This window comes from Oratosquilla oratoria, chromosome 21 (assembly GCF_046742065.1).
Source record: "Oratosquilla oratoria isolate Oo_2021 chromosome 21, ASM4674206v1, whole genome shotgun sequence".
Classification (NCBI taxonomy): Eukaryota; Metazoa; Arthropoda; class Malacostraca; order Stomatopoda; family Squillidae; genus Oratosquilla; species Oratosquilla oratoria.
In genome coordinates, this window is record NC_134797.1 from 20,595,328 (window position 1) to 20,613,097 (window position 17,770).

The window sequence follows — 17,770 nt, forward strand, 5'->3', positions numbered from 1 at the left end:
AGAGCCACAGCACACCCACCCCACATCCAAAATCAAAATATAATAACAGCACGACTTACCGGAACAATCCTTCCTAGTGTGATAGGGGGACGATGGATGGTGGTGGTCGTGGTGGTGGCAGGCTGCCCCGTTGTTGTAGGCGTAGCCATACGTACATTGCTCTGCGTCTGCGTCACTGTAGGAGCAGGACTTGGTGCTGACGCCCGACTTATTGGAACCTAAATATAAAACAGGGTATCCCTCAAAGACTGCCACTCAATTACCTTTTCTCCGACATATCATTCACTGAAATTACAAGATTTCAAAATAAGACTAGAGTGATTTCCCTACAAAATAGAGAAAAGTCACTGAGAATGACCACAGAGTTAGGTGTATACTTCCTCCGTGAAACAAAACTTTCATACTTCAAGAAACTACTGAATAGTAAGTGCAAGTCCATAACTTATGAGTAGCTATAATAAAACTTTTGTTATTATTCTATATATACCACAGACCATTTACAACTTACATCAGAGGGGATACACTTGCTACCCACTTCCTCCAGACTATCTCCATTAATACTCACTTCCAATTTGCTGCTATCCTCTTCCCCTTGCACATCTCATCACCTTACTTTAACCCACATTTATCTTCAACTTCCTTCTCTTGCACCCCTTCCCTAACTCCATCACTAATTTCCTTTATACCTCCTCTGATCCTGCTAGAAGCGCAGTGTCATCAGCTAACAACAACTGGCCTATCTCCCATTTTTCTCCACTTTAACCATCTCCAATCCCCAGCCCATTACCCATGCACCACCCCATCCATATATACATTGAACAGCTATGGCAACATGACACACCCCTGGCTAAGGCTCTACTACTCTTGTAAAAACTATTGACTGCTCTCATCAGTTTTCCTGCTATTCCATATATCTGCAATACCTTCCACAGTACCTTTCTGTCTACCACATCATAAACCTTTTCCAAATCAAAAAAGGCCCAAAACACATTCTTACCTTTTCCTATAGCTTTCTCATATATCTGCCTTACCACAAACATCTCATCCACACAATCTCATTCATCACTGTCATTTTCTTGGCACCTTTACTAAACCCACACCTCACCAAATACTCCATTTATTCCTCTCAATCAATACCCTCCCATAAGCCTTCCCAACTATACTCAACAAACTGATCCCTCTGAAACTACTACTCACATTTGTCCCCTTTTCCCTTGTGCAGTGGAACTATTTCGGCACACTTCCAGTTCTCCGGCACTCTACCCTCTTTTTGACAACATTAAACAACCTCACCAGCCAGTCCACCATCACTCTACCTCCCTTCTTTAGATACTCCGCATGACACCCATCTAACCCAGGTGCCTTACCTGCTCTCATCATTTTAATAACTGCTTTCACCTTATCTTTTCTTATTTCTCCTCCATTTTATGCATTCATCAGTCTTTTTCTTAGCACCTCACACCACAACTGATTCCAAACATCAAAAGTGACAAATATAAAAAATAAATCATACGAAAATCGACTAAAACATATGAATCTGTTTTCCCTAAAAAAGCGTAGACTCAGAGGTGACTTGATACAGGTCTTTAAGATTTTAAAGGGAATTGACATCAAAAGTGACAAAATTTTCACATTGAATGAGAATCAGACAAGAAACAATGGTCTCAAACTGTCCGGAAATAGATTCAATTTGGAAGTAGGTAGAAACAACTTTGCCAACCGTGTAGTTAATGAATGGAATAAACTTCCTGCACAGGTAGTGCAATGTAGTTCAGTTTGAAGCTTTAAGAATCATTCAGATAAACACCTAAGCAAGATGCTGTAACAATTATAATTTATTTTATATTGTTTTTGTTTTGTTATCATTTGTCTGTCTGACTTTAATTCATTATTAGTTATATGTCAATTTATTATTATTTACTATTTACCAGTTTGTTTATTATTTAACTATACCTATGCATTTATTTATGTATTTTATTTGTTATTTACATTATTATAGTTTATTATTTTATCATTATTATGATTTTTTCTGCATCCGACCTAGATATGGACCAAAAGGTCTCCTGTCGGCATGCTCCGCCTTTGTAATCCTTTTGTAACTACCTTTCCCTCCCTATCCTCCTTCACATATACCAACCCCCTAAAATACTCTGCCCATCTTCCTCTTACCGCTGTCTCTCTCATTATCATCTATCTGTATCTTTTACCTTTTCTTCTCTACTTGATTCGCCTCCCCTTCCACTCTTTATTTCCTTCCAAAACATCTTTTTATTACTTTCAAAATTTTCTGTCATACTCTTCCCCCATTTCACATCTGCTCTCATTTTTGCCTCCTTTATCTTATGCTTTACTTCTCTTCTTTTTTCTTTGTACCTCTCATATGATTCTCTTGTCCTATTTTGTAACCAACCTGTGAAAGTTTGTTTCTCCTCTTCTACAACCTTCTTTGCTTCCTCATCCCACCACTCACTACCTTTCCTTCTATTTCCTCCCACCCTCCTTGTTCCACACACAATCTTTGCACACCTTGTGACTCCCTCCTTGAACCATCCCCATTCTTCCTCCACTCCTAGTTCTACTCTATCCTGCACTCACTCCCACAGCACTCTCATCTTCTTCTTATACTCCTTGGTATATGATGATATGGTTTAACGTCACAAACTCCCCCCTATCGGGAGGCTAGGACAGTGCCCCTCACAGAGGACTTTGTAGTGCGGAATTTAATGAACCATGCCCTTAGTTCAACTTCACCGGTGGCAGGGTTCGAACCGCCACCCCATCAACCTTTGCTGCAAGTAACGATGCCCTAACCCGCTCAGCCAGCAAGCTTCCTTGGTATATAGAATAGAAAAAACATATTCTATCCCCTGATTATGTGGCCGAGTTTTATTTTCAATATTTGTATCACAAAATAACAAAATGTCACATGTGACATTTTCAAATTACTTACTTGAAATTTTAGTCATGAGCAACTTTCATGTCCAAATTTATCTCATAAGGTATGGACTTGGGTGTTCTAATCTGAATTGAAGTTGCATTCAATCAAATATCGTACATTAATTCCCAAGAGAAAATTTGTATGCAAGCTTTGTCTATCAAAGACTTGTTTGGATCCACAAGAGAGGGAGGACCTGGGCAGCTCTGATATGGTTTGAGCTGAGGACAACATCCCTAATCTTTTCAATTGTTGAGTCATAAATGACTAGGGAGGAGCAGCAAGCACTCAATGCTCCTGATGCTACTCACAGAAGGAATGACTGTAGTTGAACTCGGAACTGAGGTAACAGATGAAATAGGCGGTGGTTTTACTCCGTCTATAGATAGTTCTCCTCGTGCTAAGGAATTCCTCAGGTAGGGTAAGGTTTTCTGGAAAGCAAGAAATATAAAATTATTATTTTAGGGTCACATTAAGGTATAAAATTTGTTTAACTGTCAGTTCTAAATTTTGCATTTGATGTGTAACATATGGAACAAATAGTTTATACAATAACATGAACCAACTTTAACTGGTTAACTATTCCTGAGCAACTCGTGTACAAAAAATTGAAAGGATGCAAACATACCTCAAAGAACTGGAAATAAGGCTAACACAAAACAGTTGCCCCCCCCCCCCAAAAAAAAAAATCTTCACTAGTATTACTTATTCCAGACAACAATGAATCCCATAAGCAACCCACCATCTCATTGACTGTTCAGATCCTGATATCAATCAAAACCCTTACCATATTGGAGCTCAACAATTGATACACACATGACCTTTACTCTCTACACAAGAAACCTTATCAGGAATGCAAATAAAAACTGCCTATGCAGTAGCAAGCTCAATATTCAGAGAGCAGAAGGAAAATTTTGTCATAGTATACATACAATTCAAAAAGGTCATGGTGCACTATGCTTAAAGAGCTTAGCCCCCTACAATTAGGAATACAAAGAAAACCTACAAGTAGCACAAAACAGCCTTATAAATATAAAGTTACATCAAAATAAAAACAATAAAGCATCAATGCTCAGAAACAAATCATCCCTATGAAACAGTATTGAGAACAAAAATGATATAAATTCATACACACACCACAATGTTATCTTTTGTCTGTCTGATTTTTATTTATTATTAGTTATATGTCAATTTATTATTATTTACTATTTACCTGTTTGTTTATTATTTAACTATACCTATGCATTTATTTATGTATTTTATTTGTTATTTACATTATTATAGTTTTTATTTATTATTATATTATTATGATTTTTTTTTTCGCATCCGACCTAGATATGGATCCAAAGGTCTCCTGTCGGTATGCTCCGCCTTTGTAATCCTTTGTAAATATCTGCCAAGAGCGTTTCACAAAATTCTTGATATTAGTTTGAAGGTAGAAAATTCCTACATACATATACCAAGGCTTTTCCCCCCTTACAAGGGAGGTAGCCAAAAAGGAAAAGGCATAAAATCATTCCCACCCACTCCATCCCTGAATACAATCCACCTCCTGGATGATGGGTCATCCCTGCACCTTATCCACTGCCCTGGGTCAGAAGCAGTGTTGCAAGACACAGCACATCCACAGCAAGGCTGCTTCATTAAATCAGCGACCCCCACTCTCCATCCCCCCAATGCATAAAAGGAGAAGACAGGGAGAAATCCCTTCAGGCTGTGTCAAATTTTGCTCACACATACCTCACCCCCCATCCCCCCCGCCCATTCCACCTCATGCATCACATTCACCCCTGTCTTCCGTCCTCTCCTATCCTTCCTCAACAGACATTCCCCTCTTCCCCAAAGCCCCCTTCACCCCATCCATCCACCTCATCCTAGGACGTCCCCTCATGTTCACTCCCTCCACATCTGCCTTCCATACCTCTTTTACTAGTCTTTCTTCACTCATTCTTTCCATGTGTCCAAACCATCCTAATACTCTTTCATCAACCCTATCTCCCAACTCCCTTTCCACCCCCGTTCTTCTCCTCACCTCCTCATTTCTCACTCTATCTAGCCTAGGAACCCCCATCATACTTCTCAGACACCTCATTTCAAACACATTCAAACTCCTTCTCTCTTCCTGTCTTATGTTCCATGTTTCTGTCCCATACAGTGCTGTTGGCACAATCACTCCTTCATACAGTCTCCTCTTAGCATCCATTCCCAAATGTCTATTCCTCATTACACTCTTCAATCCACCAAGGCATTTACGCGCTTCTCTCAATCTACATTCTACCTCCACCTTTTCCTGCCACATTTGCACCCAAGTATCTAAAACTATCCACTTCCTCCAGTCGCTCTCCCTTAATGCTCACTTCCAGTCTACTGCCACTTTCACCCCTTGTACATCTCATCACCTTACTTTTACCCACATTTATCTTTAGCTTTCTTCTATCACATACTCTCCCAACTCTGTCACCAACTTCCTCAGTCCCTCCTCCGATCCTGCCACAAGCGCAGCATCGTCAGCAAACAACAGCTGGCTCACCTCCCACTTTCTCCATTTCCCTGATTAAATAAAAAGGAAAAAGAGAAATAACACCAAAAACTGAGAGAAATGCAGGAGGCAGTGAGGGATAGTGGGAAACAGGAGTAAAAGAAAAATAGGGTCATTTCATGATGGAAATGATGGTGTGCAAAGATAATATATAGAGTGAGAAGGATGGGAGAAAACAGAACAAGAGGCAGTGAATGGTTAGATGAATAGCAGTAGTGGAAGAGAAGCAAGCTTATAAGGACTGGTGGTACAGCAGACCTAGGAAAGAATATGAGAAAAATAGAAAGGAAAGAAGAAACATAATGCAAGGCGAGAGATATACAACAGGGTAGAAATTTGACAATTTTTTTTTTAAAACAATGAAAAGATATTTTGGAAGGAAGTTAAAGAGTGTGGAGGGGTGAGACACATGGAGAAGAAAAGGCAAAATGTGGAGACAGATAATGGAAGCGAAGGTGGGCACACTATTTCTGAGGTTTGTTGAATGTGGAGGAGGTTAGAAAGGGACTGATTGTAGCAGCAGTAGACAGTAGGAAAATTACTGATAGGGTTTTAGGAAAGGACAAAATATAGAAAACACTGGAAGTGATGAAAGCTGGTAAGGCACCTAGATTAGATGGGTATTATTTGGAGTGTCTGACATAGGAAAGAATAGTTAATAGTGGATTGACTAGTGAGGTTGTTCAATGTGTACCAAAAGGAGGGAAATGTGCCAGAATATTGGTGGAGTACATGTATAGTATAGTTCTATTATACCAAGAAAAGGGGACAAACATGAATGCAGTGACTTTAGAGGGTCTGGTAAGTGTAGTTGGAAAGGCATACAAGATGGTGTTAATAAAGAGGATTGAGAAAACAAACGGAGTAATTGGGAAAAAAGAGTGGGTTTAAGAAAGGAAGAAGGTGCATGAATCAAGTTTAGCAAGGTAGACATATCTGACAAAAGACAATGATATCTTTTAGTCTTTTATGGGTTTGTAGAAGGGATTTCCTTGAATGCTTTCTCCAAATCCTTAAAAGAAATAGGGACATATGAGAATGTAATAGTTTTAGAGATCAGTAAAGTGTAGTCAGAAAGGCATACGAGATGTTAATTGAAAAGATTAGGAGAGAAACAAAGGGAGTAATTGATGAAGAACAGTGTGGGTTTACCACAAATTTTTGTAGTACAGCAGCTTTGTGAGAATCTTTTTTTAGCAAAAAGGAGGGATGTTTTTTGGGACCTTTATAGATTTGGAGAAGACTTATGACAGGGTACACAAGAACATTGTAGGAGGAATTGCAATAATATGGGATGGTGGGAAGGCTATCAAGGACAGTTAAAAGCCTTTGGTATGTACATGAGTAGCAGAGCTTGTGAGAACATAAGAATAGGAGACTGCAAGAGACCATAAGGACTACACTAGGTAGCTCCATGTCCATTACCATCTATCATCCCTATCCATAATCTTTTCTTGAAACAACCAATTGTTTCAGCAATGAATACATGGTTACTAAGTCTGTTCTATTCATTAACCACTCATGGTAAACCAGTTCTTACCTATTTCCTTCTTACACCTAGATTTTTTCCAATTTACAAACAAGTCTACAAGTCCAGCCCTGCTGTCTTAGTATGACCTTGCTTCCATCACCCTTGTTAAACCCCATGGCCCATTTGAATACCTCTGTTGGACCAACCCGGATTTTTTGTCTCTCCAGAATGTGCAAGTTGTCTAAGCATGTTTCTGTATGACAAATTTCCAAGGATTTGTATAATTTTTGTCATTCCCCTCTGTACTAATTATAGTGAATATCAGTTCTATATGACACACCAAAACCATACTAAAGGAAGGGTCTCACTATTCCCAATGTTTAATGATTACTTCAATACTTTAGTCTGTAATTGTCCTAGCAATAAATCCTAATGCTCTGTTAGCCTACTCCTAGCACAAATGCATTGTTTCCTGATTTCAAGGTCAGGACTCACTAACACCCCAAAGTCATTTTCACATTCTGTTTGTTGGGCTGTGTGATCCTATGTTTAACACACTGCACTTTGTGAAATTTAAGACCATTTGCCATTTCTCCTGCAGAATCCCATATTCCCCCTTCCTAATATGGTATCCTAATCTAGTGTAATCCACAAACTTACTGACATCACTATTAATCCCATTGCACAAGTCCTTTATATAAATAATGTACAAAAGGGACCAAAGAGAGTAATGGGAAACTCCACAAATAACACTACCCCATTTTGATTTTACATGTTCCTCCTTCCTAATATGGCATCCTATTTCAGTGTCTTGCTGCACTGTTTCTGACCCAGGCAGTGGGCAGGAGACAGGGATGACCCTGTCCTCATGTGTGGCCAAGATGAAGGGAAACACATGGGTGACAGATGGGAATCGGATATGTGCATACTCTGATTGGCTACATCCCTTATATGGGGGGGAAGAGGTCTTTGATATATAGACATGTTGTTTGGTTTCAAAATGGGGATTATGCGAGTTCTTTTCCAGATGTTTGAGATTTTGTTGTGTAACAGAGTTGAAAATACCAGTTAAAGCTCTTATGGCTGTTTGGCCACAGTCTTTGTGGAAGATCTTCAAGATCCTGTCAGGTCAGACTTGTTCTTCCTTCACCCTGAAACAAAGCATGCAGAGGTAAGAGTTGCCACTATTACCTTGAGGAACGGGACAAGGCATGGCTGTGGTGAAGAGTTGAGGTCCTTTTGTAGTTCTTCAGTAAAATTCTCGGGTTCTACTTTTCCATCAATAAGACCTTGTATAAGATTTCTTACGTTTCGAGCTACTGACACTTTTTGCTCATTTGCCAATTTGAGCAAGGTTGCTAAAAAGTTCTTGCACTTCAACTTGGCTGACTCTGCTGAGATTGTTTGCTGTAACAAAATCCAAAAATATCACAATACTGAGCTCTAAAGGCAATGCATAAATAACAATCACTTTAATGAATATTATTTAAAACATACTTAGTATGTAGGGGTGGGTATATACCTATAAATACTGGGATTTTTCGATTTATGTGAGGGATACATTCTTAAAGGGATCATGTAATATAAAAATTGCATAAAGTGAACAGTTAAGTTTTATTATTGCATGCTTGATTTTTTACATCGAGTTATTCTAAATAATCCATGTAATATGAGGAAATGACTAGGTTTTTTTTACCTCATGTTAGTCCAATACTGCACATTCTAAACACATATAAATCGAGAAATCCTTGTAGATAGATTTAAAACATGAGGTATATTTCCAATTAAATTTTGAATAAATGCAAAAAGCTCCCCTATCTTCTTAACAATGTCATGCACATTATGCGACAATCTTAGGCCTACTTACAGATCCTACTGGCGCAGAAACTGTTGCTTGTGTGGTAGGAGTGGCTGTGATGGGGGCTGTAGCAGGTGTGGTTCCTGTAGAAGCAACGGCTACTGCTGCTGTGGGTGTTGGTGCTGCCTGTGTCACTTGTGTAATTTGCCCCACCTGAGATGCCTGCGACACCTGCGCAACTTGGGTTACGATGGCGGCTGAAGGAACTACCGAAGTCACCTGTTGTGCTTGTGGTATCGTGGTGGTACTAGTTGTGGTGGTGGAAAGAGCAACGGTGTTCTGCTGGTGCAAGGTTCAAATAAGAACAAAGTTAAATACACACATCCATAAAGATCCAAAAAGTGCACATACTTGTAAATGTATAAACACAAAAACACTTAAAAATACAGAGCAATTTTTCACTGTGGAACAAACACTTACACACACACACACACACACACACAATCTTCCTCCTAAAAATTAAGTGATAATATAGCTCTTCCAGGAGACTTTAATTGTAATAAGGTCATTTGGGAGATATGGGAAGCAAGGAGTAATAAAGGTTCCTGAGGAAATAGTTTTTAACAATGCAACGGAAAACATGACCCAACGTGACTCAAGTACAAGATAATATTCCCAATAACTTTGCCTTCCTATTTGACAACGTGCCACTTAGTTTTCAGTTGAAAGATTGGGAATTACTGCTAAGGAATGAATCACACAGAGGCAAGGCAGACCCAATTTGGCGAAGATGAACTTTTTGGATTTGAGAAAATTCCTTGAAAAAGCCAACAAAGAAAAATTCATGGATGCTGGGAATCCTTTTTATTCTTTTACGACATGAGTGTGAATAAATGTAAGCCATGAAATGGTGGAAACGCAGTCCATAAAAATGACTGGTTCAACAAAAACCGAGATTGCTAAAGAAGCCGGAGACAGTCTTTGGGATACAGGGAAGATGAAGGGAACCATTAGAGACGAGGGGAAATACACAATGGCCAGAAAATTTTATACCAGATCCCTGAAAAGAATACAGGAACAAGGAAATGGACATCACTGACAACTGCAGGAATGAACCTTAAATTATTAGGTTTATAAATGGCAAATTGAGGCAAAGGGAATCGCCAAGCTAAGAATAGACAGTGATGTTTGAGGAAAATTCAATTCAGGCTGAAATAATGAATGAAAATTTTCTTTCTGTTTTCACTTTGAAATGTTTTTGTAGGGGAAGGAAATGTGTGCAATAATACTGGGTTAAAGGATATAAATGCTTAAGTGAAGATAGTGTGACAACTCTTGGAATCATTAGATACAACGAAAGCCTAGGTACACTGGAATCTCAAACTGGATACTTAAAGAATACAGTTAGCAACTAGCAAACAACAATTAATCTAATTGTGTTCTCTACAAGGGGTAGTGCCACATGATTGGAAGATGGCAAACCTGGCACTCATCCACAGAGAATGAAGTAGAGTTGCTATTGAATTATACACCATTGTCCCTAGCCAGCATGATAGTGAAATCATGTGAAGAATCACAGACTTGAGCCAAGAATGGAAATAAATTTCAATGTCACAAAATATGTTTTGGAAATGGGCACTAGCTCAAACTATCACTTAATTATTGAATGGGTTGAGAAGATAGACCTTAAAAGTCCTACTTCAGTCCCAAGATTGAACCATGGTGTATATCTATTATTCATGATTTCACAACAATGTGGAAGTCCTTCCTTTGGTCCCATACCTGAATAAAGACATACTTCTCATCTTCAAGACTTAATGACATTGTAGAAATCCTTTCCTCAGCTCTGTAGCTGGCTAAAGACTTCATGACAATGCAGAAGTCCTTCCTTTGGCTCCATAGCTGACAGAAAGACCTCATGCTAATGTGGAAGTCCATCCTTCAGCTCCATAGATGACAAAAGACACTTCTCATCTTCAAGACAATATGGAAGTCTTTCCTTCAATTTGCAATTGAACGAAGAAACGTGTCTCATCCTCAAGACTTTGCAACTATGTGGAAGTCCTTCTCCAAAATTGACAGAAGAGAATCGATTGACTACTCAATAATAGGTGAGCATGCCCCTCTGTCAATTTTCGGCAATCAGTGTAGTGAATATTCAAATCCCGTTTAGTAATATTCTCCGTTTCTCACTTCCTCCCTTGATATTGTGTTCTAATTTTTATGTTATTTGATATTTCAAAATCACATATAATTAAACAAGGTTCTTAGTAACAAACTTTTGTAAATGATAAATGTTCAATTTATTTTCTCCTTCCCTCTTTTTCAATTGATTAGAACCTGTCTAAAAATGTTTTTGGGCAGCATGTGTCTGTAGACCCTGTCAAAAAGCTTTGTTTATGGCTACCAAATGTTCTTTCTGGCGAGGCTTTTTACTGAATCCTTCCAGCAATTGTATGATGTTTGCCTTGAAATTATGCTGGTTGAGAGAGGTACGTATTTCTGATGTGATCCTTGCTGTTATCAACCTTTACATCAGTTTTGGATATTGTGGTTAGTAGCGAGATTGGTCTGCATGATGCAGGGTTTCCAGTTGACTTTGTTTAGTTTCCAGATTAGGATTATATGAACTCTTTTCCAGATGTTTGGGATCTGTGTAACCAGTAGTTGAAAATATAATTTGTCTCTTGCGGTGGTTTGGTTTAGGTATTTATGGTGGATCTGTGATCTTGTTTAGTACTTAAATTTTGGATCTTTCAATTTCTTATTAGCTCCTTCTATATCTTTACTGGTGAAAAGGGAGGATGGTGGCTCAAGTGTTTGGTTTAAATGATTTTTTTTTTTCAAATTATTATTATTATTTTTTTTTTTAAGGGGGCTATACCCTGTATGTAGTTGGGGTAATTTTTTTTGGCAGCCTCTGGGAATGTGTCTTTTACTTGCCTTATGAATAATAGTTCCTATTTTGTTTACAGGCTTACCCATGGATGGTTATTGGTCCATTTCAAAGTATTGTGGTTCTTTCTCTATATCTTCCAAGTGTTCTTGCCAATTTGCTTTCCATTAGTTTATAAATGTTCTTTTGAATCTGATTTATATTTTCTCTTCCAGCTGTATGGCAACTTTTACTGGGAAGTATTTAGATAAAAGAACTAATGGTTCCAATGTTATCTGTGCTTGTAGGGAGGGCGAGTATGTTATTTTATCAAGGAATGTTGGATGTTGATTGTGTTGGCGAGGTTATCTAATGGGGTTGTTGCTGGAGTTCATTTTTTGATTGGGGGAGTTGTTCAAATATTTGGTGTCTTCTTTGATCTGCCATTTCAGTGTTAAGCCAGACTGGTTGATGTGCGTTCAGATCACCTGCCAGTTCAGTGAGATGAAGCCTCACGGGGCTGAAGTAGCTGGTAGGATGTGTAAGTTTGCCATAGTGTATGTGATTTCCTTCGTGTTTGGACTCATTATTTGTTACAGCACCTGCGAGTGATTGTCTGGTATCTGTTTAGTTGGAGAAGGGTATGCTGTTGTGTACTAGTGTTAAAGAGTCCACCTTTGTATCTTGTCTTCTCTAATCATTGTGTGATTGGTGAATGAAGGTATCTTCCACTGGTCTTCTGCAAAAGAAACCAGGGGGAATGGATCGACTAATAAATGACCAAAATCACTGAAACCAACTACTCTATATCCAAATCTGCTGATATCACAAAGCTGCATGCAAACAATCATTCAAATCAACAAATACTATATTCAAAATTAGACATGCTTGTGCTAGTCTATAAAGTAGCTACTAAAATTCAACCCTAATATAAAATCAAACTAGGCATGGCATGTTTATATAAAACCTTAACAAAAGTAGGGAGTGGAAAATTTTTTACTGAAATTACAAGTAACAATTCTGAATCATCTAAATAGTGTAATTCTACCCTACAGAAAAATGTTACTACAAGACTGAGTATGATATTTTAACTTCACAAATCTAATTCTAATGTCATCAACCAATTATGCATAGCGATCATCAAGTATCATGAAGCTGCACCTGCCCATAGACCATAGACACTGCTGCAATAAGAAAGGAACAGAGAAGTCAACTTGTACCACAAATACATTCACATGACCTCTTGTCATTTTGTTTCCCCCTGCAAGATCACCATAAAACTTACAGAAAAATAAAAAAGAAATAAAACCCACCAAAAATGAATAAATTAAAAAAGTAAAATTCCAGAATACACTGAAGAAAATGAAAAGGACTCAAACTTCAACTTAATCAACGCCTATCCACACTGATACTATACTGATTTGTAGGAGAGAGGCCAAACGCAGAGTATGGGATCCAATATGTTTAATGTTTCACCCAGCAGGGCTTCTTCAGAAGAAGCCCTGCTGGGCAAAACATTAAATATATTGGGTCCCATACTCTGCGTTTGGCCTCTCTCCTACAGTGCTGCTGCAGTCATTGCTGCTTTTACTCAACCATACTGATTTGGTTCAATGTCACCAACTCCCCCCTATCAGGCTAGGCCAATGTCCTTAACAGAGGACTTTGTAGAGTGAAATTTAATGAACCATGCCCTTGGTCCAACAATCTGGAGGCAGGGTTTGAACTGCCATCACCTTGCCCTTCATCTCAAGTAGCGATGTTCTAACCAGCTCAGCCAGTGAGCATCCTAAAAGCACGTAACAAACACATACCCTGATGTAAGAGGGGGAAAGGGAATGTCACAGAACAAGAAAATGAATGGCTACAATAAATAACATCATAAAGATGTATACAGGCCCCCTAGATGGAAAGATGAATACAATAGACACCTAAAAAAAAAAACATCTACTCATGCATGATGCATCAACCAGTGGTGCAGCCAAGGGGTATGAGATGTATTCAAATTTATGCATGGGCAGACATTGCCCCCCACCCCTAAATATATTTCTGATTGTGCCCATCAATCAATCAATCTCATGCAAAAGACCCACAGCTCCATGGTAACTGGCAACAGCACAATGACTTGAGTGGCCTGAAAGTCACTCAAAGAAGAAATAAGGTGTCTAGGTCCGGGTACAGCTGGGGTGGTGCAGAGGGAGATGGGATGTCTGATATCTTCTGGGTGATGTTTGCATCCAAAGAACTTTAGTTTCTGTACCTGGGCCTATTCTATGTTGGTACTGTTTTAATGCTAGACAGAGACCTGAAAGCAGACAAGCTAGTATGGTTCCTCCTCCTCTTGGGTAGGATTTTTATGAAGTGTTTGTTTTGTGACCCGAGATCTGGGAATCCTCAATTTATGATGGTCTTGACTTCCACCACCACTTCGTGGTTAAGATGCTAACAGTGCCTGTCCCTATAAATTACCCTTGTTGATTCATCTTTTTTTTTTTAATAATATAAAAAACTAGTTGAGGAATGCATTGGAGGAATGTCATCATGCGACAACAGACCTAGGAAGGACATGCCATTTTGGATTACTATTATCATTCGCTCTCTTGTTTGTGTTACTTTTTGGGAACTATTTGCACTTCATTACAGTTCCCAAGTATAAGGAAGAGTCGTCTGAAAGGCAGTGCATTGAAGAAAAGGATAGCAAATAAACACCATGGAAGGTGCTTACTTAAGTTGGTTTCTACCTATGCCAAAAACTCTGTTTATGTTGTTGAGAAGGAATGGGACTTTGTCCGAACTGAAAGACCCCCTGCATACAAATGTGTACTTGTACATTTGCAAAAAATTCTAACTAAAGTCTTAAACAGTTTTTAATATCATACTGACCAGCAATATGATTGGGACTATGTCAGTGCCAAAAGGATAAGGATTTTTTTTTTTTTTTTCCTAACTTAGTTTCTACAGCCTTCTTTTTTTGTTTTCAATCAGGCACAGCTCTTCCTGGTGTTTATTCCCAATGCTTACCATATAGTGACACCCCCCCACCCTCCCACATTCACTAAAAAGATTATGAAGCAGATCAGATCAGATCTTATCTCTGGGCCAAGTCATTCCCTTATCCACTCACAATCTTCCTCCATTCACTCCTACCTTTAGCACTCTCTCTTCCCTCCTCATCAGACATTCTATGTGTATCCAGAACAACTTTCTCCCAGTCCATCCATCATTTTTTTTCTTCCTCTCAGGCTTACTCCATTAGCTTTTGTTTTCCACGCTATCTTTACTAGTATTTCCTCATTCATTCTTTTCAATGTCCATATCACCTCTACACTTTGTTCAATTTAATGGTATTCTTCTCACCCTCACTCTCCATCTCCCCTCCACATTATTGTAACTACTATAATATTTCTCAAGCATTATTTCAAATTACAATTCCCTTGCATACCTCGTCTGATTCATACAGCACTGTGGATACAATCACTCCTTCATAAAACCTCTTTGTATTCATTCCCAAATACCTATTTATAGTAAACACTCGTTTCACCCAAACATAAATATGCTACCTTTGCTCTAGAATCTGTACATACATACATACATACATATACCAAGGCTTTTTCCCCCTTACAAGGGGGGTAGCCAAAAAGAAAAAGGCATAAAATCATTCCCACCCATTCCATCCCTGAATACACTCCACACCCCTCCACCCTCCCTTTCATCTTAGCACCTCCTGAATGACGGGTCATCCCTGCACCTTGTCTACTGCCCTGGGTCAGAAGCAGTGTCGCAAGACACAGCACATCCACAGCAAGGCCACTTCATTAGATCGGCGACCCCCCCTCTCCGTCCCCCCATTGCATAAAATGAGAGGACGGGGAGAAATCCCTTCGGGCTGCGTCAAATTTTGCTCACACATACTACCTCACCCCCCATCCACCCACCCATTCCACCTCATACTATCACAACATCATCCATATACAACCATTCTCCATTCACCCCTGTCTTCTGTCCTCTCCCGTCCTTCCTCAACAGACATTTCCCTCTTCCCCAAAGCCCCCTTCACCCCATCCATCTGTCATCTGTCATCCATCCATCATAGAATCTGTGATTCTCAATATTTTGGTGTTTCTGGCCAAGTGCAATAATCAAATAGGATAATTCAGGATCATCCTGAAATATTGAGATAGTGCCAAAATAATTTGGGACATTGAAAAAATACCAGGTATAAGGGTGAAGTTTCCTGGAAAATAACCACCAAATTTAGTCATTTGTTGTTTTACTTGCACACATTTACCTGTAAGAATCACCTAAAAGCTATTCCACACCTTATATGACAAAGCCATGTAATTCCAGAGAGAAGTATTGTCAGACAAAACTTGCTATTCTGGAATATCAAACCATGTTTACAAGTGAGCTAATAAAAATAGTCTTATCTATAAATATTCTATAATTATTACTATATATTCTACAGCACCGTCTTACTGAAACACAATTTTTTCAATATCATTCATCATATGCATCTTCAAGCATTCATCATATACATCTTTAAGCAGGATAATTCAGAATTACTCCGAAATATTGAGGTAATGATGAAATATAGAAAATGGAGAAATTCTTTGGGAGCCACAAAATCAGTCATTAATTACTTAATCATTTTCTTAAAGAAACACCTACACATATATCATATACCTTGTATGAAAAAGCCATGTAATTCTGGAAGAAATACACCTGTTTAACACCAATTGCAACCTCAAAATTTCAACAGCACTAATACAATAGTCTTGTCTACACTTTTTCATTCTTATAACTTCATACTACATACAACAGCCTTGCTAAACACAGATTAGTCAGTTTCATTCACCAATTACTCTGTCAACCCTGTCATAAACCTGCTCAAGTCCCCAAAAGCCCAAAAACATCTTTACCTTTTGTCAAATACTTCTCACATACCTGCCTTACCACCAATGATCTGTAAACCATCTTCAACTTCTCAAACATTACTCCTTACCATGTACTCCCTCTATACCTCTTGACACACGCACACTTTTTCAACCACTCAAAAAACTTAACCTTCTGAAACTGTTATGTTCATATTTGTCATATAATTCTACAAACCAGAATCCTTCTTCTAACCTTGCAGCATAATGTTTAGGAGAATCCCTTTTTGAATGGAAATTTATTAATTATTTGATCTACTATCATTACAGCAGTACAATTAGTGTTGATGTCTTTTGGAATTTCAGTGTAGCATCTTTAACTCCATAATTCTATGAGTTTCAAATACTGGTGATACCTGAATCGAGTTAAAATGCTCTCACAGTCAATGAATGCCATACAATGGAGTTTGTTGTATTCATTTCTTTTTTCCATTACTTGACTGGTTGTAGAGAAGCCACTAAGGATGAATTTTAATAAACTTATTTCATGCGGGAGACAGCAACTAATTTGATGATAACTCAGGTCTTCCAGGTCCTTTATTTTATGGTTAGGGCCAATTAAGGCTTTTTTTTTTCTGGCCTTGGGCACTTTTTTCACTTCCTTCAAAAACTTTCTTATCAAAATTCAAACATCAACCATACCTCAGACTTGCTCTTCTCTTAGCATCCTTCACCTTGCATTTCACTCTCTTTACTCATATGCTTCCTCATTTCTTTCCCATACTGGGTAGCAACTGCAGTACCTACAATTTCAGCATAGAGTTGATCAAAACCAGGCGAGACCATGCTCTGTGGATTGCATGCAGTGCTGTCAACAATTTAGCAGTTCGGCACCACTCCCTTCGACTACAAAAGCAGTTCTGGTCATCCTTAACTAGAGAGGGAAATGAGACTACAAAGACTACAACTACAGTAGTTTCGCATTGTTATATGCTAGGCACAAGGTGCTTGCCTAGCAGAGGTCTGAGTGGTCTAAGAGCCATTGAGGAAGGAAGCCTGCTTGTTCTTGTAACTGCAATAACAATAGTAGTTTCACACTGCTGTGTGCCAGGCAAAGTTCTTGCTCATTTGTTGCTGGCATAGGTTCATCCATATCTGTTAAAGTTGCATAGGCATGAGCAGTCAGGGGTTCAACAACTGAACAGATCCTAGCACTTCATGTTCTTATTGAGCAGTGATTTGGGTTGCTCGCCCACCTGGATGAAAGGTCTCTGGTAATGC

The 17,770-nt window shown here is 38.8% G+C and overlaps 1 protein-coding gene across 4 annotated transcripts in view; it reads right to left on the reverse strand.

Moving 5' to 3' along the window:
* LOC143036761 (transcription initiation factor TFIID subunit 4-like) overlaps positions 1–17,770 on the reverse strand; it is a 46,734-nt gene that overhangs the window by 9,042 nt on the left and 19,922 nt on the right. For 2 of the 4 annotated variants that reach the window (XM_076204468.1, XM_076204466.1), the window contains 4 exons: positions 8,813–9,082; positions 8,137–8,352; positions 3,247–3,366; positions 60–218 (listed from right to left, as the gene is read on the reverse strand). In XM_076204468.1, coding sequence (XP_076060583.1) covers positions 60–218; positions 3,247–3,366; positions 8,137–8,352; positions 8,813–9,082 — 765 coding nt within the window. Of the gene's footprint in view, positions 1–59; positions 219–3,246; positions 3,367–8,136; positions 8,353–8,812; positions 9,086–17,770 lie in introns of all 4 variants that reach the window. The other 2 variants (XM_076204467.1, XM_076204465.1) reach the window with 1 other exon arrangement.